Source organism: Tarenaya hassleriana, unplaced genomic scaffold (genome assembly GCF_000463585.1).
Source record: "Tarenaya hassleriana unplaced genomic scaffold, ASM46358v1 Cleome1, whole genome shotgun sequence".
NCBI classification, from domain to species: Eukaryota; Viridiplantae; Streptophyta; class Magnoliopsida; order Brassicales; family Cleomaceae; genus Tarenaya; species Tarenaya hassleriana.
Window position 1 is genome coordinate 2,381,269 of NW_010960187.1, and position 23,698 is coordinate 2,404,966.

The following is a 23,698-nucleotide window of genomic DNA, read 5'->3' on the forward strand; positions in this document are numbered from 1 at the left end:
TATGATGAATTTTTATGAATTTTGCATAAATTTTAGATATAAATATGTTTTAAATTGATCTTGGATAGATTTGAAAAATACATATGAACGTGTGTTGAAAATTTGATAGAAAATTATTAAAATTATTCAGGATTCGGATATACGATATCTCACCTGACCTATGGGTATAAATAAAATCGGAGAATAAAACATGCAAAATCCGAAACATTTAAATTCAGATTCGAATATTTAAACACCTTGGATATCCGATGATAACCACATATATATGGGCCTATAAAAAAAATAGGCCCAATATTAGGAGCAATAAAGAAAGAAGCCCAAAAGAGATCAGGCCCAATGAGATGCGTGAATCTAGTTGAGATACGACCAAGCTACGTCATCACAACCGTCGATTCTATTCTATCCCGACACCGCCTCCAACTGACATACATATAACACACACATACACACACACAACTCTTGAAGCGGTTCTGTTGTCGCCACCGCCACAACTCCGCCGCACCTGTCTCCGCCCTTCCGTCTCTTCTCCTTCAGTTGCTGTTTTCTTGTCCGAATTTGTCTCGGACCTGTCTGGGATTTGTGGAAACAATGGAGAGCGAATTGATTGAGTTGTTCGAGGCGGCGAAGAAAGCGGCCGATTCGGCGGCGGTCGACGGTGTCTCCTCTTCTGGCCCGGAGGTTTCTCGATGTCTCGATGCCCTCAAACACCTCACGAAATTCCCCGTGACGTACGACCTGCTCGTCGCCACTCAGGTTCGTTTTCCTTCATCTCCTTCCTCTCTATTTCGATTTGGGTCATACGACAATGTTCGTGTGGTACTTCTCCCCAAGTACTTAGATTCCGATTAGGTCTAGGGATGTTTGCTTTCTTCTGCAATTTGTCTCTGAAAGAGGGGGGAGGAATCGCAATTAGGGTATGCTACCTGAAATTGTTCGGAACAAATCGCGATTAGGGCGGGAAAGAGAGAACTCTCGTGAAATCCTCTTCCAGTTCAGTTGTTGGGTCTCTTTTCAAACTTTCCATGGCAGTGCCATGGAAACATTATCTGTCCCTTTGGTTTTTGATATAACTTGAGCCCTAACTCCACACAAAAGTTAACTTTAAGTATAGAGGTTTGACCCTCCCTATATATTAGCCTCAAATCCCTCTCTCTCACCCATGCGGGACTTTAACAATACCACCCCTTTAGACAGCGATGACCACAGTGCTGAAGCAAATCTGGTCACTAGCGGCTTCTCGATCGTACCCCGACGTTCCTCTCCTGACCCTCCTGCTAGCGCCGAGCTGACCGTCCCACTGGTGTACAGAGAGGGAGTTGGACTCTGATAACAACTGATATAGTTTGAACCCTAATTTCGCCACAAAAGTTAGGAGGTTGGAGGTTTGGCCCCAAATCCCTCTCTGTAGTGTCACCGATGTGGGGTCTAACAATACCAATTAATTGTATCAGTGGTTCAATTGTTATCTCTGTCTCGTCACCTGCTCCTCATCACTCGCTTATTATTATTGGATTATGATTTTCACCATCTATATATATCTATGTACCATTTTATTTTGTGTTGCTTGAAATAAAATAAGTGCCTTTCATGCTTTCAGGTAGGGAAGAAGCTCAGGTCTCTTGCAAAACATCCCAGTGAGAGAATCAAAACTGTTGCTAACGACTTACTCGAGATATGGAAGAAAGTCGTCATTGAAGAGACAGCAAAGGTTAAGAAAAACGGGAGCACGGAAAGCAAGCCCTCTCTAAAAAACGAGGGAGCAAGGGCTGAGACAGTCAAAGAGGAGAAGGCTGAGAAAATATCGAATCCGCAGCCTGTAAAAGTCGAGAAACTGCAGAGGGGTGATTCCGCTAAGAGAATGAAGGTAGAGAGAAAGGACTCAGATGACAAAGTCGTGACCAAAACTCCACCAAAACTGACGTCAATGGTGAAATGCAACGATCCCCTGAGGGACAAGATTCGAGAAATGCTAGTAGAGGCCTTGTCCAAGGTGGCCGGAGAAGCTGACGAGGAAATGAGAGAACGGGTAAAAGCCTGCGATCCAATCCGGGTAGCTGTCTCTGTGGAATCTGCGATGTTTGAGAAGATGGGCCGATCAACGGGTGCTCAGAAACTCAAGTATAGGTCCATAATGTTCAACATGAGGGATGGTAATAACCCGGACCTGAGGAGGAAGGTTCTGATCGGTGATGTGACACCACAAAGGCTACTCACGATGACAGCTGAAGAAATGGCGAGCGACCAGAGGAAAGAAGAGAACAACCAGATCAAAGAGAGAGCCCTGTTTGATTGCGAGAGAGGTGGTGCACCGAAAGCCACGACCGATCAGTTCAGGTGCGGGAGGTGCGGACAGAGGAAATGCACTTACTATCAGATGCAGACAAGGAGTGCAGACGAGCCCATGACCACTTACGTAACTTGTGTTAACTGCAACAATCACTGGAAGTTCTGTTGATGGGAACTGAGTTATTGAGAGACATGTTTAACTCAATTGAGCTCCCATTTGTCGGGAGCATTGATTACCAGAATCTGGAGTTCTTGTTCTAAAGCTCGTTGTTAGGATCATTTAATGTTTTAGGAGAGTAATGAGTAGTGGAAATTTAGTATGTCGTTAGGGTTCATTTGTCTGTGCGACTCTTTTCTCGTGCCCTTGGGGCAGTTGTTTCTATTTTTTTTTTAAAAAAATATCCTCTCTTTTTATCAATTCGCATGAATTTTTTGAATCGCCAGAAGTCGCGAGCACGAAGGAAAAGTCATAACCAGTCGAGCCTTGGATATGAAACATACGAAACACTACAATGATTGGTTTGAACAAGGTACAAGAGTTATCCCGCACAGAACAGCGAGGATGTATGTGCAGTTAACTGCCAAACAATAGTTCGTAGATTATATATCACACACAACATCTAATAGAATATACCCCAACCATCATTATCATCATCATCATCATCATCATCATCATCTCCTCTCTTCTTCCGACGGGATCTACTACTTCTCCCATCTCTTCTCCTTCGCCGTCTTCTGTGAGATCTGTCTATGTCGGAATATTCACCAGCAAACTGAGCATCCCAAAGGCCCTGTATAAGGTCTTTTTCTGTCGGCAATCTATACAGAGTACATTACAGTGAGCATTTCACAGACACAAATTACCTTACCTTTGTCAACCTTTGTATCCTCGAAGCTGCAGCTTCGTGAATGACAACTATGTCTGATACGACCTCGATTATATCCTCAACATGTAATCCGTAAGTACTCACCTGCATATAATAACTACCTTTTTATGGATAGCAAACTCAACAAACATCGTTTTCAGGTGCATGCTGCTTTAGGATACAGCATTTGCCCGAATGCGGGATTGTGATTGGTGGGTTCGCCCTGATATTGACCGGAACCTCATCAAAATGGTACTGAAACCACCCTAAGTCGAAAAACTGGAACATGGAAAGGATGATGACATGGATAGGCCATATTGGTCATCCAAGGTGGGCAAACCAAACCAAGCTGTACCAATAATGATTACTAACTGGACGGAGTTTAGAAGGGTTCTTACCAAACTTGATGGGATGATTGATATCCCAAAAGAATCGAGCTCAAGCAACTCGATGGTTCCTGAAATGATATCGAATTTATAACTTCGGACCTGCAACCAAGAATATGCTTCAGTGAATAAAGCAAGATACTTAGGATTATATGATATAGATCACTGGACATGATCTAGAAGACTAGAAATTCACCTTGCCGATGCTTCGCCGACCTGGTGTTTCCACCTTGTAACCCACCTGACAAAGATGAGAAATCGATATCTCAAATTACTGTAAAGGTGATTCAATAACATAGCATCTGATGATGATTTAGATGGTCTATGTTATGATAAAACAGGAGGAAATGCAACATATACCAGCGTTTCAAGTCCAATCCTCTTGAATTCATTCTCTAGTACACTCTCATCCTCAACAAGCACCACATCACCAACCTGCTGAAAATTTGTCATTCTGAAGGAGAATCTGACAAATTTCCAGAGACAGCTGTTTCGAGACAGAGAAAAGTACCCGGACAATGTCTTTGAGCAGAAACCTGTCAGATTCTCCGGACAACAGACTGGGTTTAACTTCCACCGCCAACACCAACCACTGGAAACAAAAAACATTTTCAACTTAGAGAGCTCACTGTAAAGCAAATCGATAAACAGATGTGGGACTCGACCCGGCAAAAATGTCGATCCAGTAACCCCTTTGCGAAGAAAAAATTTTCAACTGGAGAGACAACTAAGGAACTCGAAAGCGCAAAATCGAGGGATCAAAAGGAGAGAGATGGGATGAACTTACGGAGGTGGTGTCAACCCACAACTGAGAGATAAACCCTAAACCCAGAGCTGATTGTACACTGATGACTTGCTTCGCCATCAGATTCGATCTCTTCACCATCTGCTTTCCTCCTCCGGAGCTCGACTTATTTGGATCATCTTCACCTTCTAAGCGAACTAAATCTCCATCCTTAGGGATTCGTATGCTCTTATTCTTTTCACCAGCCACTGAGGCATCTTCGCTAGGGATAAGATTATCGCTGGAGTTATCCTTGAAGCGGAATTCATCGGGGAATGCAAGTGCTTCCGGTTCAAACCCGCCGGGATTACAACGGAGATGAGTTTCAGCGACCGGAACGAGACTAATTCCGGGAAAATGGATGACGGCATGTCGAATCAGCCGAAACGAAGAAACGAATCGCAGATTTCGAGCATGGGGTGGAGGTAGAGGAAGGGAGCAATTGCAAATGCCAACACCCATTTACTCTAATGCGTTGCGGGGAAAAAAACAAGAAAGAAACGCACTAGAGGCGGACGACTGGCGACGAAAAAGGTGAGGATGGGCCGTTTACCTTTTGTGTTGGGCTTCACCAAAAGAGGCCTAAATCGAGATACATTATGATACGTGTGAAACCTTCGGATTGGCTAAGAGGCTTCCGAAAGGTCTAAACTGACAGAGCGGTGGCAGTTCTGTAAAATTGGTATTTTGTTTTGACCCTTCCCCCCCTCAGATGACAGATCTCATCTGCGAGTCACCTTTCTCCTTCGGCTCTTCCCTTGACATTGTCCTTTGAATATCATCTGTAGCAAGAAATAAAAATGTGAGCATCCAAATCTCAAATAGTTTTCCGATTCCCTTCGAATTAATTCATCGTCACTGTTCTCATGTCGATGCGTGTTCAGATCTGAGGTATCGAAATTTGTAGCGGATTCGTCGGATACTGATACGGATCAGGCATGGAAGACGAGAAGAAGAAGAAGAGAAATAAGAAGAAGAAGAAGCAGCAGACTAAACCCGCCGCAGAATCCGTCACCACCTCCACGGATCTCAATCATGTCGACGGCGACACACGCATTGCTCAAAATGACATCGTCCCTGTTTCTGATCACTCACAAGTGAGTTCATTTGCCTAAATCTATGAATATATTTGACAATTCAACTCTTCTACGTTTCCATTTCTCTCTCTCTCTCTATATATATATATATATATATAGGTTGCTTCGCTTTCCCATTGAACTTGCGAGCTAGGTTTTGCAATGTCTTTTACTCCGTCGACGTAGTTCTTTTTTTAATTATGTTTTAGGGTTTAGGATATAGCATTGTGTCGATTTGGCAATATATATGAGGAAAGCGCCAGCGAGTATTCACATTGCTATGGCTTGTTCGTGAATGCCATAGTTCTATCTGCTTATGATTTAGGTGTTCTGTTATTACGAGTGTGTCATCTTGTCATCTTTGTTTACACAAGAGTTTCAGACCATAATATGGAGTAGTGTCTGTATGAGTCTACCTGCGACCAAATGCTCACCTTCTGTCCCCCCTCATTTCACTCAGGCGGCTGAAACTGATGCCGAGAAAGACAAGTCACTGATCGATGAGGTGAGGAATACATCTCTTGAGTCTTACGTGTGAATTCCCTATTCGGGTCTTCGCCATCTTTAAGCTGTCGTTATTCTCTTCTGGGTATCGTGGTCTTGAGTTTTCAAACTTTGGCATAGTAAATTACGTTTTTTTTTCTCTCCAGTCTAGTGTAGAAGATAAAATCAAACTACTGCAGGAACAGACTGCTTCTTGCATGCCGAAAGAGGTAATGAAACGTCACCTTATTCTGATCTCGGATTTGATAATTTGTCCCTTTTTGCTTGTAAAACGTTTTGGCAGAGTTGAAGTATTGCCAATCTTCTTCCCCTTTGTCTTTGAAAGACTTCTTGTTCTCCATCATTTGAAACTAATTGGATATGCTTTTGTAGGCGGTGCTAGAAGAAACAATCAAGCAGTTACGTGATGAAAACGACTCCCACCTGCAGAAAGAGGTAATATTCCATTCTCCGCCTTTCCCTTCAAATAGTTTGCCTCAAAACTCTGTTTAGAAGCAAGCTTTGGTTTTTGTCATGCTTATCTCCTCGATATAATAAGAGAAATGAATTTACCATGTCTATTCAGGCTGTTCTGGAAGAAACTATTAGACGCTTGAAAAGTGAGAATGAAGCGCACATGCAGAAAGAGGTTTGTGAAAAGTGACATGAAGCCTTTCGCTCAGTATTCTTTTCCCAATTTCATCATCTGCTAGCTGAAGAGACACTTATGCATTTGAGAAAAGATAACGTTATCTTTTCCCAACAAATGGTGGGACTGATATGTCAATTTTTGGAGCATCCTCCTTTTGCTTTTCCACTACACGTTTTCTTCGAGTTTCCGTTTTCCTTTGTACAATGCGATTGAAGTTGCATCACTGTCTCTTCAACCTGATTTGCTTGTTGATATCTTTCTACACACGTTCTCTCCTCTAGCATTTCGCATGCCATGGGATGTTGCATACAAATTTGACATTATGTTATTATGCAGTTTAGTCTGGAGAACAAGATGAAGCAACTGCTGGATGAGATATCTACATTTACCCAGAAAGAGGTATTTCTAGATTTGTTGGAAGATGATATGTCGTATGTTCCCAACAATGCTGTGATACATTCTCTTACCATCTGCTTTCCTCCTCCGGAGCTCGACTTATTTGGATCATCTTCACCTTCTAAGCGAACTAAATCTCCATCCTTAGGGATTCGTATGCTCTTATTCTTTTCACCAGCCACTGAGGCATCTTCGCTAGGGATAAGATTATCGCTGGAGTTATCCTTGAAGCGGAATTCATCGGGGAATGCAAGTGCTTCCGGTTCAAACCCGCCGGGATTACAACGGAGATGAGTTTCAGCGACCGGAACGAGACTAATTCCGGGAAAATGGATGACGGCATGTCGAATCAGCCGAAACGAAGAAACGAATCGCAGATTTCGAGCATGGGGTGGAGGTAGAGGAAGGGAGCAATTGCAAATGCCAACACCCATTTACTCTAATGCGTTGCGGGGAAAAAAACAAGAAAGAAACGCACTAGAGGCGGACGACTGGCGACGAAAAAGGTGAGGATGGGCCGTTTACCTTTTGTGTTGGGCTTCACCAAAAGAGGCCTAAATCGAGATACATTATGATACGTGTGAAACCTTCGGATTGGCTAAGAGGCTTCCGAAAGGTCTAAACTGACAGAGCGGTGGCAGTTCTGTAAAATCTTTCCCTAGTTTTAAGTTGAACTGGAGCAATTTCTATCAGGTGAGCTTCGAGGAGACGCTTAGACATCTTGAACAGGATAGAGGATCATGGTTGGTTATGGAGGTAACCATTTCGTATTAGGAAGGCATGATACTCACTATGTCTGGTGCCCTTATTTACAGAGTTTATATCTGGAGGCCATTGGTATGTTTTTCTCACCACAAACACTTGAAATTTGCAGAGATCATCCAAAGAAACAATATCTAGCCTGAATGATGAAATTACACGACTGCGAGAACAGGTATGAATCTTCATATTTTATAAACATACATTTCTAATTGCTAATAATGCACCACAGACCAATCTTAATGTCTTCTTTCCTTAAGCAGTTGATCATTGCTTCACTAGTCAAGAATGGGAAGCTTCTAGAGCAGTATGCTGCATATATTTAGTCTGATATGATAATTAAAAACAAAGCTTGGCAGGTTCTTGATTTGGAAGAATCTAGGAGCAATCTTTTAGTCCAGAACAACAGTCTGATGGGAACTGTAACCAATCTTCAGGATCAGATTCAAAATTATGAGAGGAACGTACCCCTCGCCAACACACAAGATGAACTTAAAAAGGTTAGAATGTGGTAACTCTTTGAAACTGTTGCTCATGTTTTCATAGGTGTTGGGTGTCACTCGGTACCATTCTTTTAATCTTTAAGACACCTTTACTGACAGTTTGAAAGAGAACAATTTTACAGTTTCTAATGTCGTTGTCTTCTGCTTTTGGTAATTGAAAAGAAAAACAATTTTACGGTTTCTGATGGTGTTCCCTAAAATTAAATGTATGGTCTCGGATGGTCGTTCCAGAATGCTTCAGAGGAGGAACTAAACTCGCAGATCGAAGCAGCATGTACACTTGTTGAGAAGCTCATCACCGAAAATGCAGAACTTGTCGAGAAGGTAAAAAACTGCCCCCTTCTCAAGCAGAAACTCATTCACTCGATGTGGAATTTTTTTTTCTCATTTGTTACTAAAAAAAATAATCAGGTGAATGAGTTGTGCATTAAGCTGAATCAACAGAGAACGCTGCACAGAGTTTCTTCATCCGACGGAAGTGATTCACTGCCTGTAGCCACCGAGACTACAAAGGTCAGAGAAGACCGGTTCAGTGCATCATCCACCCAAGGCAGCCTCCCTGTTAAACCTGAGTGCTTAGAAGAAATACCCATACATGACGAGGCGATTCACAGTAGGAGCAATGGCGACAATACGCAGGTAGAGCCTGCAATGGTGAACACGAAATCCCCATTAGATGAAACGGAAGAAACAGTGCCGGTTTCTATGAATCCCGAGGGAGACGTAGATGTGGAGGCGCAAGTGGTAGAGCAGGAAGAACCTTTGCCTATAACCGATGCTCCGCTGATCGGTGCTCCCTTTCGGCTCGTCTCTTTCGTTGCGAGGTACGTTAGCGGGGCTGACTTGGTGGAGAATAATAAGACCTTGTTATCTCGATATTAGTCTTTTGGACATTATCCGTATACTTACTAATACACAATTGAGCAACAGAGAGAGAGAATATCCAGCAGTTAGGTTATTTATCTGTTTCTGCCCGGAGACCAGGTTCTTGACTGGGACAGTTTCCGACACTGAAAGATCTTGTTTAACTTGATATTTACAGGACATTCAGTTTTGTTTATTATGATAAGTTATTTTTTTGCTGTGTTATTTCTAGTGTTAAAGCCGGAACCCGATTTAGGCACGGCCCGAAAGCCCGATAATTTTCGGGCCTACGAATCTAAGCCCGGAAGCCTTATGTTTTTCGGGTAGGCTCGGGCTGAGCTTCGGGTCCCGGGCCATAGTTGACACCAGGGATGTGTTTTTTAATTTATTTGATTAGGTTTGTGGGTCTTTGTGAGAAGAACTCCCACTGTAGTGACTGAGATTCCCATTTTGAATGTCCCTTAAACCACAACTTCGCATCAGTAGAAAAACAAAGGAAACGTTTTGCAAAATATTTCAAGACTTTGGTTACCATTTTTATCTATAAAAATATTCATTTTACAAATAATTTTCGGTTTTTTCGATTATTGTTTATTCGTAATTATTAATCAAACCTGCCGCTGGTGGCCACTTGTATGGGGTGTTTGTATTACGAATATGGGTTTTGGCCCATACACCGTGGGCCTAAACCGTGAGATTGAGGGCAAAACGGTAATTATAACGCACAGAAGAATCGTAGTTGGGGGAGGCGGGGGGAAGGCTCGTCTCCGCCATCAGAATCTACACCAGAAGATGCTCATCCGCAACCATTTCGTTTCTTCTTCCCCGTAAGCTCTGTTTATTCCTTCTTCTCTCTCATGGTATTGAAGATTAGTAGAATTCGTCTTCTTCTTCTTGCTTGTCTCTTTTCGATTCTCGACCCGTGAACTATTAGTGTATATACTGCTGCAGAATTCCTCCCATTCTCTTTAATCCTCGCCGTAATGTACCGAATCAGTCTCTGTTTCCTTGCAGTCCGGTTTATGGTACGTGTTTACTTGAACTCAGATCGAATAAGTCTCTTAGAGTTTGAAACTGATTCTGGGTCTCAAACGTTGATACTTCAAAGTCTCACTGTTCTCAGCTTCATCACCCGAAAGCTTTTGAATTTTAAAAGTTTAGTTCTTTGTGGCTTCTGCAGGAAGTAGAAATTTTAAGAATTTTCGGGTCAGGGCTAGTTTCTGGGACTCCATCAGAGCTGGGTACTGTTCTGCTTGAAGCTTGGTTTGCATTGAGACTTAATGTGAAAGAAAATCCTTGAACTGTAGTCCTTCTTTGGATTAGGTTTTTAAAGGATAATACAGCACAAGTTGTTGAACCACCTTCAACAATGGAAGAAGAGGAGGAACTGTTACCTGTCGAATTCGTTCTCCTTGAGAGAACTCTGCCAGATGGAGGGGTAACTGAACAGATCATGTTCTCTTCTGGTGGAGATATTGATGTGTATGATCTTCAAGCCCTATGTGACAAGGTGACTTTGATTGTACCCTCTACCTCTCTGTAGTGTTATTTATGTTGGATTATTTGTTTTCTTCCCCATTTTATTCGAGGGAGAAATCCAAAATTTGTCATTTTGAACTGGTGATTTTCGGGCTTGAAAACTAAGTCCTCGTGGTTTTGATAGGTGGGTTGGCCCCGGAGACCTTTGTCGAAATTAGCTGCAGCTTTGAAAAACAGCTACATGGTAGCCACACTGCATTCAATCTCGAAGTCATCAGACTCAGGTGCTTATATTATTCTTCTGCCATAGTGTCATTACAAGTAGTGCTCAGCTATTCCAAAGAGCCGTTCAATGAACATCTTAGTGGACTTGGAGAAGTTATTTTGACAGAAGGCGATGATCAGAGGAGGCTTATCGGAATGGCACGAGCAACGTCGGATCATGCCTTCAATGCTACAATCTGGGATGTTCTTGTGGATCCTGAATATCAGGTATGTTTGTTTGGTCGGGAGCCTTCGAGGGAGGTTTTGTTTACATCTAAGTAGGGCTTTGAATGGATGTTCTTTCCTTTTAGGGACAAGGCCTTGGTAAAGCTCTTGTTGAAAAACTTGTAAGGGCGCTTCTACAGAGGGATATTGGGAATATATCTCTCTTTGCTGACAGTCAAGGTATAACACCTTCTAAAAACTGTATTTTGTGAGTGATATCCAGAGATATTTTTTTGTTCTTAATAAGTGTTTCTTTGCCTTTGCTCTCTTCTTTTCTCCTTCTGTCTTTTCTATTAGTTATTGAGTGAGACCTTTGTCATGTTCAAACTGCAGTTGTGGAGTTCTATCGGAATCTAGGTTTTGAAGCTGATCCAGAGGGCATCAAAGGCATGTTTTGGTACCCAAAATTCTAACTACTACTTGGAAGAAGACAATAAGTTTGGTCTTACAAATCTGCTGGTCCAAGTGGCAAGTCTAGATGCCACATGGTAAACCTGCAGCATGTATCCATATTAATGATCACTGTGCATATGTAATTTCAAAGAATGTGTTAATGCATTTTTTTGTTAGAAAAAAAAAATCAGTGTTGAATTTTTGTTCGCTATTTGATCTTTGGTGGTGAGGCTTGATTTGGGATCTGAAACACGAGTATGTTGATTGAGCCGACTGCTTTTGCTGCATAAATGGTTAAGTCGAGAGATTACTATTTTGACTGGTTCTTGTGTTACCATAAGATGCTAAATCTTTGTCCACCAATATTAAATGTTCAATTCAATATTTAGAAGTGATCCCCATTTTGCAACTGAACTTGTTTACTGCTACAGACATGTCTCAGCAGCTGAACACCTGTTTTTCAGCTCTCTTGTGTCCAAATATGACAGGCTTGGACTTTCGGTTAATGATTTGATCCGACTGCATATGCCGTGATCTCAGTAACCATAACTTCTCCAATGCTGCTGAGCTATCAATTCTAATTCCGGACCTTTTCGTTTTGTCAGAACTGCAGTTTGTGTAGTTGTATAGAAACCTAGGTTTGGAGTATTGTTACGTTCTTGCCGCAGGCAGATAGATCATTACATTTTGATTTGTGAACAATCCATGATGTCCTTGGAATCCTGTCTTTTGATTACAGATTTAGGGTCTCGAAAGCTTCATGTTCACTGTTTCCCTGTATGGTATTTCTCTTTCAGTGGCATCTTTTACAGCCCATTGTTGCAGATTCAGCATTTATAACAAGTTCCTGCAATTCTGCACTGCATTTACTGCTGGATGTATGATCTGGATGGCAAGTTTTCCATATAACCTACTGTTTGTTTCACTAGTATTTTCAGTATAGCATGTCCATTCACCTTTTCTTTCAGGATGTTGGTTGCACAGAAGAGTTTTGCTTTTTAACATTCTTAAAGCCATAATGTTGTCGGTATAAATCTGAAAGTTGTTCTAAACAGGACTTGACGGTTCTACGGGTTCGAGTACTGGAAGCATCCTTTCGTAGATTATTCTGCAAGATAAGTTTTGCCTACAATACTCCTTCGTGGTGGGACCTTTTCTTGTATTCCGCTCAACAGGTTGCTTTGTGCACCAGGCTGCCCTTTCGTAGGAAGCTTCTCCAACAGCATCAGCAGCCACCATGTCAGGTTGCATTTATGGAAGCTCTTGGGACCCTGTTTCAGAACTTCACCCACGATTACACTAGTCAGCCAATTTGTAATTGCATGAAGAGGAGTAAATTCTTTTTCACAGGTCAGTTGTGCTGATTGTTTGTCTATGTCTAACTTCCATATTCCCCCTCATCATGCAGCTCAGAGGATGCATCTGGCTTCTCTTTGGACATGGGCCCCTGCGTGGAGGAGCAATGATTGTTTTGTTTGCATTTGCATATTGCTGGCTGGAGTATAAATGAAAGTGGCTTTAGACCATGTGATGGAATTGGCCTGTGGAGGAAGCTACTGTCAGAATATTGAAGAGGGCAGTGAGACTAGAGTCAAGGAAGGGCAGGTTAGAGAAAATGTGGACTCTCTTCTCTGAGATATGACAAAGTAAATTTCATATTTGTTTATCCGCACTTACTCTGAGCATCACTCTGGTAGAAAAGGGAGATCTCCTTATCATCAACTCCACTCTGTTTCACATGCAACAACAGATAAACCAAAAAAAATCCAAAAACAAAGGGAAAAGATCTTATTGTCACCAGTTATCATTATTCCTTGTCAATGAATGAGGAATGTATTCTATGGACACATCTCTGTCCCAAAAAACCAGACACGTACAACAACAACAACCAACTGAGGATCATAATAAACATAAAACCAACACAAGAAAAACCCTATTCCTAGTCCCATGTTTCATTCATGGCAGCCAAATCTTGGTCTGGAGCTCTCGTATATTACAAGTCACATCATGTATTCGTTCTCCAGGACGGGTTGAGTTCGAGTCACTGTGGCTGCTGGTGCTCTCGTATCCCCAACCGAAACCATGTTCAGAGGCTCTCCTGCCTCTGCAGCCATCTCTATTCTCTTCATTTCCTTCCTCTGCTTGTACTTGTGCCCACACAGTGCTAGCAATGACAACAGCCCCAGCACTATTACTCCCCCCACCACCGATCCCGCTATAATCCATGCCCTGGTTTTAGATTCATTCTTTTTCTTCTTGTCAGGGGAAGGAGGACTCGGCATCGGAGGAGGAGGAGCAGTGGGTGTAACAGGAAGAGGAGAAGGAGCTTTAGACTCTGCCACTATGGAGAAATGACCCGGCTGAGTTGTCACGCATACGTTCCCCGATGACATGCTGCTGAAGTTGATCAGACCCTTAGGACCAAACCGCACACACTTAGCCGAAAACCTGTCTGGTTCTGGCCTAACGTTGGAAAAGGAAATGGATATGGGATCTTCAGACGCCCTTATGTCCAATTCAGGCAAGCCCGTAGCTGATAAGTTCTGAGCATCATAAGCAAGGAGCCCTACTACTGGAGCCAAGTAAGAATAGCCTGTCAATGGATAATAGAACTCTGACCAGTTGCCCAAGTTCTGATAAACCAAAACAAGCCTCTCAACGTAAGGCGTTACAGTAACTCCTTCTGGAATCGAAAACTCCCTGTACTTTGCATACCCTTTCCTCCTTAGACTTCCACTTCTAAGCCTTAGAGCTGCAACCTCAATCCCAATCATGTTAGAGGGGATATGCCCATCATAGGGAGTGCCCGTCTTTGGTCGCGTACCAAACCCCCTGAAAGAATATTCTTGAAGAAGAGAATCTAATGATCCATTTCCAGATTGAGCTCCGAGATCAGGTAGCCAAGAGAAGCACATCAGAATCGTGAGACTTCGAAGAAGAAGAAGCCCCATGGATGCTGCTTTCCAAAGCTGTCGACCTTCAGCCGAATGCAACTCAAACCAGGACGACCCCCAAAATATAAACCAGGGATCGATTTCGATGAGGTAGATTAGGCTGCAATAATGATTAATGACAGAGATTAGCGGTAGTAAATTCTGAAGATTCTCGAGATCATCTGTTGGCATCAGCTGTCTAATTGCTTGTAAATGTGATTAACGGGCACAGAATCAAGCCAGTAAAAGCAGCTTTGAAGATTTCAGCATAACCGTTGCGCAAGAGAATCCTTGACACATAAGCTACCGAATAAAAAGGATAACACACGAATCCTAGAAGAATCTCAGCCAGAATCTTTCATTTTACGCCATTCCCAGACACTGACAACTCAAAATTGAAGATATGCACAAACTAAGTAAAATGGGCAACAACCCAGAGATTGGGAGCAAGAACACAATGCTGAATGCAGAGACAGGAGGAAGGATATCGATTACCTCGCGAAAACAGGAGGGTAACCCACAAAAGCCGGAATCTTGGAGCGAATCCTGAGATGGGTTTGTCCTAAAGGAGCAGCATTTTCGAATGGCTGACCAAGCAACGGAGAGAAATGGCGCAAGATACAATTGCAGAATGCAGAAACCCTAGCAGATGGAGAAACGCGAGGGCAACTGAACCGACACGATTGGTTGCGCAGAGAAGATGAACTTAGATGGGGCGGTGGATAGATCGGAATCTAGGGAAAGGAACGGACTTGTGAGATGAGAATCTAGAGGGAGTGTCGGAATTGGATGGAGGAATAAGAGGAGGAGAGAAAAGGAAAAAGAAAAAGAAAAAAACCCAGAAGATAATAATCTCTCAGTAATGGCGGATGCTCAGTGATAATTCTCCAGACACCATTGGAGTCTAGGAGAGAGTTGGAGTTGGGCGCAGCAGAACATGTTTGGAGAGAGAGAGAGAGAGAGAGGTCCGACAAAAAATAAAAAATAAAAAAAAACAAAGAGGAAGAAAACAGAGAGTGATAAATGACGAATTTGGGGCTGGGGGGAGGAGGAGCCGTCCGAAAATTCACAGCTCAGCGAATGAGGAGCCGACACATAAGTATTTTGTCCAAACGCCCTTTTAATTTTTGTTGTTTTTTCATGACATTGTCCACATTTCTTTTTTTTTTAACTTATTTAAAAAATAATATATTATTAATGCATTGTTATTTATTATTATTATATTATTATTGGAGTTTGTTTATTATCTGTAGCAAATATACAAGTGGGTTCCAGCGATTAAGAACAAATGCAAGAGATCATTATCTTCTGGGTGCCCAACATTTTATGAGATTAGATTTGTAATATTATTTTTATTATATAGAAATCCTAAATTCAGATTAATTCATGGATACCGAAATATAATAATTACCATTTTACCTATATTAGATAAAAATCTAAATATAGAGTTATCGTAACTCTTTTACATGTGCCATGCTTCAAATTTAGATATAATATCCGATTTTAAAGATTCGCCCAAATCACGTTCAGAATTATATATTATCTCCTAAAAATTCATTCATCTTATTTTAAATTTAATAATATATGTAGTTAGGGATGGTTTTTTATTTTGAATTCGATTATTTCGTTTGTAGAAGCCGAATATAATATTGGATTTATATGTAATTTGGAGCAATGACATACAAGGAGTCTACATATTTTATTAAATTCACATAAACTACATTAAATTTAATTTGATTTATTTAGTTCTACGAAAAGATTTCAGCGGGCTGAATTGGGAATAAATCAACACGATTTTCCATCTGTAGCTCTAAACAAACAAGCATATAAAGATACGTGTCTTAACTAATATATTCCGATAATTAACTTTTGATTTTTTTTTATTGTTAGTTTCGTATTATTTCGGTCGAAGAAAAAAAAAATGAAAATGGTGGATTAACAAAATTTAAAATTTATTCGATAAATAAAATTTGTAAGTTTATATTATATGAAGATATATTTCCTAAAACCTTTGATATTATGTAAAAAATCGGTGGGTTTGGACTTGTAGCCCAATTTGATAAATATCTGGAAGAGGAAGATTGATGGGCTCATCCCTCTCTCTATCCCCCCTCCCCCCGAGCCGCGTGAAGCTGGGAAACGGAAGGAAGTCGGAGCTCGACGTTGAATCCTCCGGTTCATGAGAGAGTTGTCCGATCGTCTCTATCAACTGAGCCTGAGAGTGTGCAAGTAGAGAGATCAGAGGGTTTCGGAGCGAAAATCCAACCGATCGTCGTCGTTTCTGTTTGATTAGGGGTTTCAAGGATCGATCATGGAGACAGCTGGTAATAGGGTTCCTTCAGCGTCCACCGCTGGTGATTCCAGGAGGTATCTCTCCATCTTCACCGCATCTTCACTCTTCCCCGCTCAATTCTCTACGTTGTTGGAGTATTCGGGTCTGCTAGGTTCAAGCTCCACTCATGGTCCCGAGGCCGACAGCCTCGTACCGGCGGTCTCCGCTTCTCCGGCTCATGTTCCCGGTGGTACCTCCGAAGGAGAAGTCTCCATAAGGATAATGGGTTCAGAGGCGGAGAGGAACCCGAACCCCGAAGTTTCCGCCACCGTGGTTATTGGGGAGACCGATAACTTGTCCTCTCGGGCAGATGAGGATGAGAATGGAGGAGCTCAAGCTCATTCGGAAGCGGGAAATGGTAGCGGCAGGGAATCTTCTTACCAGAGATACGATATCCAGCAAGCCGCCAGGTGGATCGAGCAAGTCCTTCCCTTCTCCTTGCTTCTCTTGGTCGTCTTCATCAGGCAGCATTTGCAGGGTATGATTCTTCTTCTTCTTCTGTCTTCACCATTCCTTTAACCATGGCTTTCTCTGTGTCTCTAACTTGGGATGCTATTCAGGGTTCTTCGTCACTATCTGGATCGCTGCTGTCATGTACAAATCTAACGATATCCTCCGCAAGCAGACAGCCCTTAAGGTATTTCTTTCCCGTTGGTCTTGTCGTCAGGCTCTTCCTCTGTTAATCGATCGCCCATAAAGCATTTTCGTTCGTTATGTCTGCAGGGAGACAGGAAGACATCTGTTCTGGTTCTGATCTCGGTGGCTTTCTTTCTTCATGTTGTTGGAATTTACTGGTGGTTTCACAATGAGAACATGCTCCATCCCTTGATCTTGCTTCCTCCTAAATCAATTCCGCCCTTTTGGCATGCGGTCTTCATCATAATGGTAAATGGTACGTTCTTGGTTCCATCAGCGACGACTTGCTTTTCTTTCACTGTCTCTGGACCTCAGTTTGTGACCAGACTTATCCGGGTCAAGCCTTTAACTAGACTGTTCAAGTAAAAATTTTGTCTTTTGCCTGTCTAGTATGGAAATAAGTCTTTAGTATTACTTTTGATATTCTCCAAAGTGATTTAGAGTGGTTTTTCTCTCAGATACTTTGGTCAGGCAAGCAGGGATGGTCTTGAAGTGTCTTCTTTTAATCTATTACAAGAACAGTAGAGGTCGAAGCTACCGTAAGCAGGTCGGTGAGATTCAAATTACCTCCGGGTTTTCTTTGGTCAGAACCCGGGAGATCTTGGAGTGTGATTCCTTGTCCAATTTCAAGCAATAGCTTTTTTTACTGTGCGTCTCGTTTCTGTGCAGGGTCAATTGCTAACCGCAGTTGAATATCTGATGCTGCTTTACCGTGCCTTGTTACCAACTCCAGTATGGTACCGTTTCTTCTTGAATAAAGAATATGGGAGTCTTTTCTCATCATTGATGACAGGGTTGTACCTAACGTTCAAGCTCACTTCTGTTGTTGAGAAGGTAATATCAGCAAAAATGTTTTAGCCTTTTTTTATATTTGTTCATCCATTTCAGTTGTATCCAGTTCTCTCTGCCCTTTTCTTCATTTATGGAGCTTAAAGCTTGGTAATTTTCAGGTGCAATCCTTTTTTGCTGCCTTGAAGGTGCTATCTTGCAGGGATGTGCACTATGGAGCTTATGCAACCTCTGAGCAGGTTCATTTACTCTCTGTTCTGTTCTGGTGCATGCCATTTTTAGCGATACTGAAAGCGGTTCTTATTAATCTGGTTTAGTTTAGTTTCACAGAGTTGTGAAACTTGTCATGAGGAACCGATTTTGGAAACCAGCTTGATAGTTTTGCTGAAGTTTGTGTGAGCCATGATATGTATGTCTAATATATAAAAAATGGGTTTCAGCTACCAGTGTCAAATAGGTCTTGACAGTCTTCTCTGTACTCAATATGGTTGTATTCAACTTGGATCATCTGTTCAACTTTAGATTGCAGCTTTGACTCATGAAAGGTTCTATCTTTAGTAACACCACAGATTGAACTAAGTGGCAACTGACTTATAAGCGACGATTTAACCTGCTTGATTAGAAAACGAGTTTGGAATAATCTTTGCTATATTGGATGCCGTTGCTCTAAGATACCAAAGCCTGTTGATTAGAAAATGAGCTCGGAACAATGGTTTAACCTGCGGGGTCTGTAGGTGTGAATAATGCTATGGCTCGCAGGTTCATGCAGCAGGAGACATATGTGCCATCTGCCAGGAGAAGATGCATACGCCGGTTCTCCTGAGCTGTAAACACATTTTTTGCGAAGATTGCGTGTCGGAATGGTTAGGCATCTGAGTTTCTGCTGCATATTTTATTCGAGTTTTAACTTGAGTTGAGGTCTTTTTTTCGTTTTTTCAAAGACTTGGGTGTTGAATTTATGGGGGCCTTTTCAGGTTTGAGAGGGAGAGAACATGCCCACTGTGCAGGGCATTGGTCAAGCCTGCAGATATAAAGTCATTCAGTGATGGATCAACAAGCCTGTTTTTCCAGATCTTCTGAGGAAAAAAAAGACACATTCTTTGAAACCCTTCCGACAGTTGAATCTGGAATCTGGAATCTGGACTAAGGGTACAACGAAGCTGTCTATATGTTTGTTGTTATTATATATGGATGATATTGGAATATGCTTGTGGCGGTTAATGGGATCACAGTCACTAAGTGTAGAGGAAGTTTAACTGAGCATTGGAGTTGGACATACCTGTAATATGTATTAACTGCTTATCGCTTATGATATATATATACACACATATCTCAGAGGTTTTAATGGATATGGTTTCACGGTATGTTGGTGTCTGTAAGAAAAAATCTTCTTTTAGCTGACTACTGCAGAGAGACAGAGAAAGAGAATGAAAGAATACATGGGGGGAAAAAACAATCAGATTGGATTTTTCACTCAGCCAAAAAATGCAAACAAGAAAAGAGAGAAAAAAGGGGGGAGGCTTAGAAAGAGAGACTGGTTCTTATTCTTACTAGGGGTCAGCCATTGGAGGAGGTGGAACAGTTTGCAGGCTCTGCTCAGGAGAAACATCATCAGACTGCTGAAGCAAGAGCGGATAGATCTCGGTGGTTGTGATGGAAACCCGAGAAGGAGAGGATGGAGATGAGGGCGAGGACAAGAGGGAGTGAGAATCCGAGGCCGGGAACGAGGCTGCAGACAGTGTTCTTGTTATGGAAGGGTTCACTTCCGCAACTTCTTCAATCCCTTCATCGATGTAAACCACATCCTGCATTGTTAACTGATGATACTCCACAATCTCCCTCAAGAATCTGTTCTCCCTCGCGTAGATCGAGTTTTCGTGAGCTAGCCGAGCTTTCTCGGCCAATAGGGTTTCAAGCTGAAGCCTTATCTGTTGAGGGAGAGAGCAATGTTTTAATGGATTAGAACCCTAAAAACTCAAAACTCTTGCGGAAGAAAAGGTGGAAGATGTTCAGTACCAGATCATCATCTGCAAGGTTACTACCCTTCTCCCGACTATCTCTAAGGCGTCTGTTCTCTTCTTCGAGCTGGGCAGATCTTTCCTTGGCGAAAGCTAAGTCTGCTTTCACAGTTTTCAGCTCTCGAAGAAGAAGCTTTGCTTTGGCTGCTGTAGCCATTGCCACCTTGTTACAGAAAACAATAGGAAGAAGGAAGATGAATCATCTCATTCATCAGCCAGCCATGGAAAGTTAGATGATTGTAAAAAAGGGAAGAGATTTATTTACATCACGGGATGCTTTGAGCTGGGAGCCATGGCTCGTGGGGTTGACCGGCGGCGGTAGAACCAGAGGCTGCCATGGGCTGTTCCCTCCGGAGGATTGATTCTCTGTGTCGGCGTCAGATCCCTTTCGCCTGGTCTGAAGCCTACGCGTCTCTTGGATGATGTCTGCCGCCTTGTTCTCCACCATGGTTCGACCTTCCTGGTTGACAATCAAAGCCATGGTCTCTCTCTCTCTCTATATATAGACATGGGGAGTAAGTAATGAAAGGGAATCATCACCGACCTCGAAGGCCTTCTCAAGAGAGTCTCCGATCTGGTTGAGAGAGAAGGCGAGTTTGCGAAATCCATCGTTCTGATTGGACTGAATTTCGGAAAGAGAGGGAGGGTATGAGAGGATTGACCAAAGGAAACCGCCATGGCCGATTGGGGGGAAGAGATTACCTTACCGGATACTGATGATGGTGGTGATGGGGGATCACATCGTCATCGTCGAGGATGGATTTGGCTTTCTGAGCGAGAATTCCCCAGAATCCGCGATCTTCGTTCTTAGATGCATCTTCGTAGGCGTTGAATCCTCCCACCTATACAAAACAAACAGATTTTTTTTTTCCAGAAAAAGATCCATGGAGAAGGGAAAATGATGAGAGAGAGAGAGAGAGACCTGAGCACGAATGGCCTGAGCAGCGAGAGATGAATTCGAAGAGAAGGATTTGTCCTGAGGAGGAGGAGGCTGGCTGTGAATGTCTTCCTTGAAGGTGGATGCCCTCGCTATTCCCTGTCTTCTCCTGTACGCCATTTCTTCTTCCTCCTCTGAATATTTATCCAAGAACAAAAAAAGATGGAGTGTGTGTATATATATATATGTAGATTGGTATATATATATATGCGTGTATGTATATATAATTCATCTGTCCTGTTTTGACGTCCATTTCCCCCCCCCCCCTGATAACTGCCTCCTCCGACACTCAACGCTCATCCCTCCACGTAATTATTTATAAATTAATTATAATTAATTAATGCAGAAACTCGTACGCTTTTTCTTTTAAAAGAACACAACACACCTACAGATAAGTAAACGTCCTTATATATATTTTCTTGTGATTCTTTTGCAGAGATCGTTTGTTAAATATTTCATGTTTATGTGCTTGGCCACGTGGCAGCAGCGGGTTGGGTTTAGGACATAATCTGAGGAGGAGTTGGAGATTGGAAGGTGGTCGTGAAACGAGAGCCGTCAGATTAGATTCTAAGAAGTCCAGCCTCCCCCTCTCTCTCTCCCGTTGCAGTCTCCGTCTCGATTATAATTATCGAAATCCCTAAAAAACGGGCACTCTCCCTCCATTGGAGTCTGCGTCCCCAAAGGTAAATCTTGTTCTTCCTTCCTCGTCTCTCGTTGCGAATTTACGTCTGTATTCTTTTTTTTTTCCATATGGGGTCTTGATTTTCTCCTCTCCTTTGGTCGCGGAATCACTTCAGGCACTTGAGAAATTCTCGAATTTTGTGTTTTTTTTTGTAAGTGCGGTTGTGTTCTTCCAGATCTTTTGCCGCCATGGATCGTGGAGGTATTCCCTCATTGTCTATGGCTTCTGATTCTCAACGTGAAAGCCGCCCATTAGCTCCATCTACTGAAGCCGTTCCCTTGTCCCCCAATTGCCATCAACCCTTCACTGATAAGATGAGGATAAGCCCTTGTCCTGATTCTTCCGACCAAGTTGGAGTCGCTGATTCTGATTCGGACGAAGCGATAGTTGATTCCATTTATCAGAACCTACTGGAATCCGTTGTCGCCCTGCAGATCCGGGGCAGTGGTGGTAATAATCCAACCGAACTCTGGGCTTTTAATGATTGCAAGACTCCTGTACCTGTCCACTGCCCTTACCACCAACAACACAACCCAGATACCTGTCCTGGGGCTCCCGTCAAGCCATCCATGGTTTCAAGGAACAACCTTTCTGGCTCTCGCAGAAATCTCTTCTGATTTCAACCACTTTTACTGTACATAAGATAGCTTAGTATCCAGCCTTGTATTTTGCCGTAGTAACTATTGTTCGTGGGGGCAAAGTTGGCAGTTTGGTCATGAGCCACAGTGGTTGTTCCAGTTCTCTCAAAAAAGGACAAAAACCAATGCTTTATTTTCCATTTGTTCTTCTGCATCTTGTTTTAGGGACAGTGGACATCCTGGGACGGTAATTTATCTGGTCTTTTTTCCGGATCATCCGAGAAAAGAACTCACACATCTCCTTGAAACAAATCATTTCAGAATCGCCTCACAGCTTAGTGCCTGTTTCTGTATTAATGGGTTCTGCAACTTCGTGAGAAGGGCAGCAGCCAGACAATGGTGATTTAGCAATCTAAAGTAGTGACAACATGTTTCTTGAAGATCCCCCAGGTTGGGAACTTTGTCTGTGTCTCAGTTTCATATATATATATATATATATATTGTATTTTGTCATGACTCGCGCATACTGGTTGGTTGGTCCATGTGTATTTTTTGTATGTTTGTTTCATGGAGGAAAAAAAACAAAATATGGAAGTACCCTCATTCTTTTTAGGTTGTGGTTAACTCCAAAATCGCTCTTTTTTATTATACAATATATATATATATATTAGGGAAAAGAAGAAGAAAAACATGCATATACTGGGTTAAAGAGTAAAACTGTAAAAAAAACAAGAACCGTAAAAAAACAGTGGTATGCAGATAAAGCTGCTCAAGAACAAGATGTAAAAAAAAAAAAAAGATGAAAGCTTTCCTAATCACACGCAAGTCACAACTTGGTGGAGTATTTACAGACCTGGCGCGTAACGTTGCGAGCAGAGATGGAGAGGGTGAGATCGCAGGAGGAGGACGATCGAACTCGCAGGTTGAATAAGTTGATGATCCTCACTTTTCCGGTGACCTTCACCAACGTGTTGAGGAGGAGTTCGCCGGAGATGACGTCGGAGAGGAGCTGGGAGTTCGAGAGAAGCCGATCCGCCATCAGAGTTAGGGTTAGGTTCATGGGCTTCCTCCCCTCCGCCGGGATCCGACCCGCCGGAATCGGAGCCTCTCCGATCAGGTCTCCTCTGTAATTGAGGAGGGCAGATGTCGGGTCGTAGCTGAATCCGACCCTGTTAGGGTTTGTGAGGGAGAGGTCCACGTCGAGGGTCAGATTGAGGAGAACCCTCATCCTCGCCATGTCCACCGAAGCTCGCAGCTGATCCACCGCCACCGAATCGATGACGGTCACTGGCCGTTTGGGCTTGAACACGGTCAACCCCAATATCACAGACACCACGATGATCAAGGCGACCGCCGCCGTGAGACAGAGGCAGATGT

The 23,698-nt window shown here is 42.6% G+C and overlaps 9 protein-coding genes and 1 long non-coding RNA gene across 17 annotated transcripts in view; 6 read left to right on the forward strand and 4 right to left on the reverse strand.

Moving 5' to 3' along the window:
• Window positions 1-414: 414 nt before the first annotated feature.
• LOC104806195 (transcription elongation factor TFIIS) lies at window positions 415-2,678 on the forward strand. The gene is made up of 2 exons (XM_010530967.2): window positions 415-753; window positions 1,598-2,678. Exons 1-2 carry the CDS (start codon window positions 589-591, stop codon window positions 2,453-2,455), a joined length of 1,023 nt encoding a protein of 340 aa, XP_010529269.1. The 5' UTR covers window positions 415-588; the 3' UTR covers window positions 2,456-2,678.
• A 92-nt stretch (window positions 2,679-2,770) lies between these two features.
• Window positions 2,771-7,376, reverse strand: LOC104806212. Of its 4 annotated transcripts, XM_010530990.1 has the most exons (8): window positions 7,001-7,376; window positions 4,326-4,421; window positions 4,050-4,130; window positions 3,899-3,973; window positions 3,735-3,779; window positions 3,551-3,640; window positions 3,156-3,257; window positions 2,771-3,077 (listed from the first exon to the last, which is right to left on the reverse strand). In XM_010530990.1, exons 1-8 carry the CDS (start codon window positions 7,361-7,363, stop codon window positions 2,907-2,909), a joined length of 1,023 nt encoding a protein of 340 aa, XP_010529292.1. In that variant the 5' UTR covers window positions 7,364-7,376; the 3' UTR covers window positions 2,771-2,906. The 4 variants fall into 4 exon arrangements, with proteins under 4 accessions (XP_010529292.1, XP_010529301.1, XP_010529316.1 ...); XM_010530999.1 differs by lacking the exon at window positions 7,001-7,376 and having other exon boundaries at window positions 2,771-3,059; window positions 4,326-4,817; XM_010531014.2 differs by lacking the exon at window positions 7,001-7,376 and having other exon boundaries at window positions 2,933-3,059; window positions 3,151-3,257; window positions 4,326-4,817.
• Window positions 5,014-9,254, forward strand: LOC104806205 (rho-associated protein kinase 2). Of its 3 annotated transcripts, none has more exons than XM_010530977.2 (12): window positions 5,014-5,124; window positions 5,207-5,419; window positions 5,859-5,903; window positions 6,049-6,111; window positions 6,275-6,337; window positions 6,468-6,530; window positions 6,870-6,932; window positions 7,623-7,685; window positions 7,804-7,863; window positions 8,048-8,188; window positions 8,423-8,515; window positions 8,603-9,254. In XM_010530977.2, the coding sequence occupies exons 2-12, from the start codon at window positions 5,261-5,263 to the stop codon at window positions 9,071-9,073; spliced, it is 1,284 nt and encodes a 427-aa protein (XP_010529279.1). In that variant the 5' UTR covers window positions 5,014-5,124; window positions 5,207-5,260; the 3' UTR covers window positions 9,074-9,254. The 3 variants fall into 3 exon arrangements, with proteins under 3 accessions (XP_010529279.1, XP_019058290.1, XP_019058291.1); XM_019202746.1 differs by having other exon boundaries at window positions 5,015-5,124; window positions 5,230-5,419; XM_019202745.1 differs by having other exon boundaries at window positions 5,014-5,419.
• Window positions 9,255-9,360: 106 nt separating this feature from the next.
• Window positions 9,361-11,666, forward strand: LOC104806235 (acetyltransferase NSI). 3 transcript variants are annotated; one of them, XM_010531029.1, is made up of 8 exons: window positions 9,361-9,882; window positions 10,007-10,080; window positions 10,236-10,296; window positions 10,379-10,565; window positions 10,719-10,818; window positions 10,914-11,026; window positions 11,110-11,203; window positions 11,357-11,666. In XM_010531029.1, the coding sequence occupies exons 1-8, from the start codon at window positions 9,713-9,715 to the stop codon at window positions 11,434-11,436; spliced, it is 879 nt and encodes a 292-aa protein (XP_010529331.1). In that variant the 5' UTR covers window positions 9,361-9,712; the 3' UTR covers window positions 11,437-11,666. The 3 variants fall into 3 exon arrangements, with proteins under 3 accessions (XP_010529331.1, XP_010529340.1, XP_010529349.1); XM_010531038.1 differs by having other exon boundaries at window positions 10,926-11,026; XM_010531047.1 differs by having other exon boundaries at window positions 10,929-11,026.
• Window positions 11,667-12,337: 671 nt separating this feature from the next.
• Window positions 12,338-13,765, forward strand: LOC109116760. The gene is made up of 3 exons (XR_002024266.1): window positions 12,338-12,730; window positions 12,825-13,021; window positions 13,680-13,765. It is a non-coding gene; the product is annotated as an uncharacterized LOC109116760 (long non-coding RNA).
• LOC104806250 lies at window positions 13,180-15,482 on the reverse strand. The gene is made up of 2 exons (XM_010531058.1): window positions 14,845-15,482; window positions 13,180-14,470 (listed from the first exon to the last, which is right to left on the reverse strand). The coding sequence occupies exon 2, from the start codon at window positions 14,365-14,367 to the stop codon at window positions 13,417-13,419; it is 951 nt and encodes a 316-aa protein (XP_010529360.1). The 5' UTR covers window positions 14,368-14,470; window positions 14,845-15,482; the 3' UTR covers window positions 13,180-13,416.
• A 939-nt stretch (window positions 15,483-16,421) lies between these two features.
• Window positions 16,422-19,451, forward strand: LOC104806268 (RING finger and transmembrane domain-containing protein 2-like). Its single transcript, XM_010531081.1, has 8 exons — window positions 16,422-17,159; window positions 17,242-17,318; window positions 17,405-17,573; window positions 17,776-17,864; window positions 17,987-18,151; window positions 18,268-18,345; window positions 18,866-18,969; window positions 19,081-19,451. The coding sequence occupies exons 1-8, from the start codon at window positions 16,661-16,663 to the stop codon at window positions 19,184-19,186; spliced, it is 1,287 nt and encodes a 428-aa protein (XP_010529383.1). The 5' UTR covers window positions 16,422-16,660; the 3' UTR covers window positions 19,187-19,451.
• Window positions 19,452-19,480: 29 nt separating this feature from the next.
• Window positions 19,481-21,250, reverse strand: LOC104806258. Its single transcript, XM_010531069.2, has 6 exons — window positions 21,047-21,250; window positions 20,832-20,966; window positions 20,669-20,746; window positions 20,390-20,584; window positions 20,123-20,287; window positions 19,481-20,034 (listed from the first exon to the last, which is right to left on the reverse strand). Exons 1-6 carry the CDS (start codon window positions 21,179-21,181, stop codon window positions 19,657-19,659), a joined length of 1,086 nt encoding a protein of 361 aa, XP_010529371.1. The 5' UTR covers window positions 21,182-21,250; the 3' UTR covers window positions 19,481-19,656.
• Window positions 21,251-21,750: 500 nt separating this feature from the next.
• On the forward strand, window positions 21,751-22,519 carry LOC104806274. Its single transcript, XM_010531095.1, has one exon. It carries the CDS (start codon window positions 21,932-21,934, stop codon window positions 22,358-22,360), a length of 429 nt encoding a protein of 142 aa, XP_010529397.1. The 5' UTR covers window positions 21,751-21,931; the 3' UTR covers window positions 22,361-22,519.
• Window positions 22,520-22,999: 480 nt separating this feature from the next.
• LOC104806281 overlaps window positions 23,000-23,698 on the reverse strand; it is a 1,105-nt gene continuing 406 nt past the window's right edge. Inside the window, exon 2 of the mRNA XM_010531108.2 lies at window positions 23,000-23,696. Within this exon, the coding sequence (XP_010529410.1) occupies window positions 23,148-23,696 (549 nt within the window). The 3' untranslated portion in view covers window positions 23,000-23,147. The remainder of the gene's footprint in view (window positions 23,697-23,698) is intronic.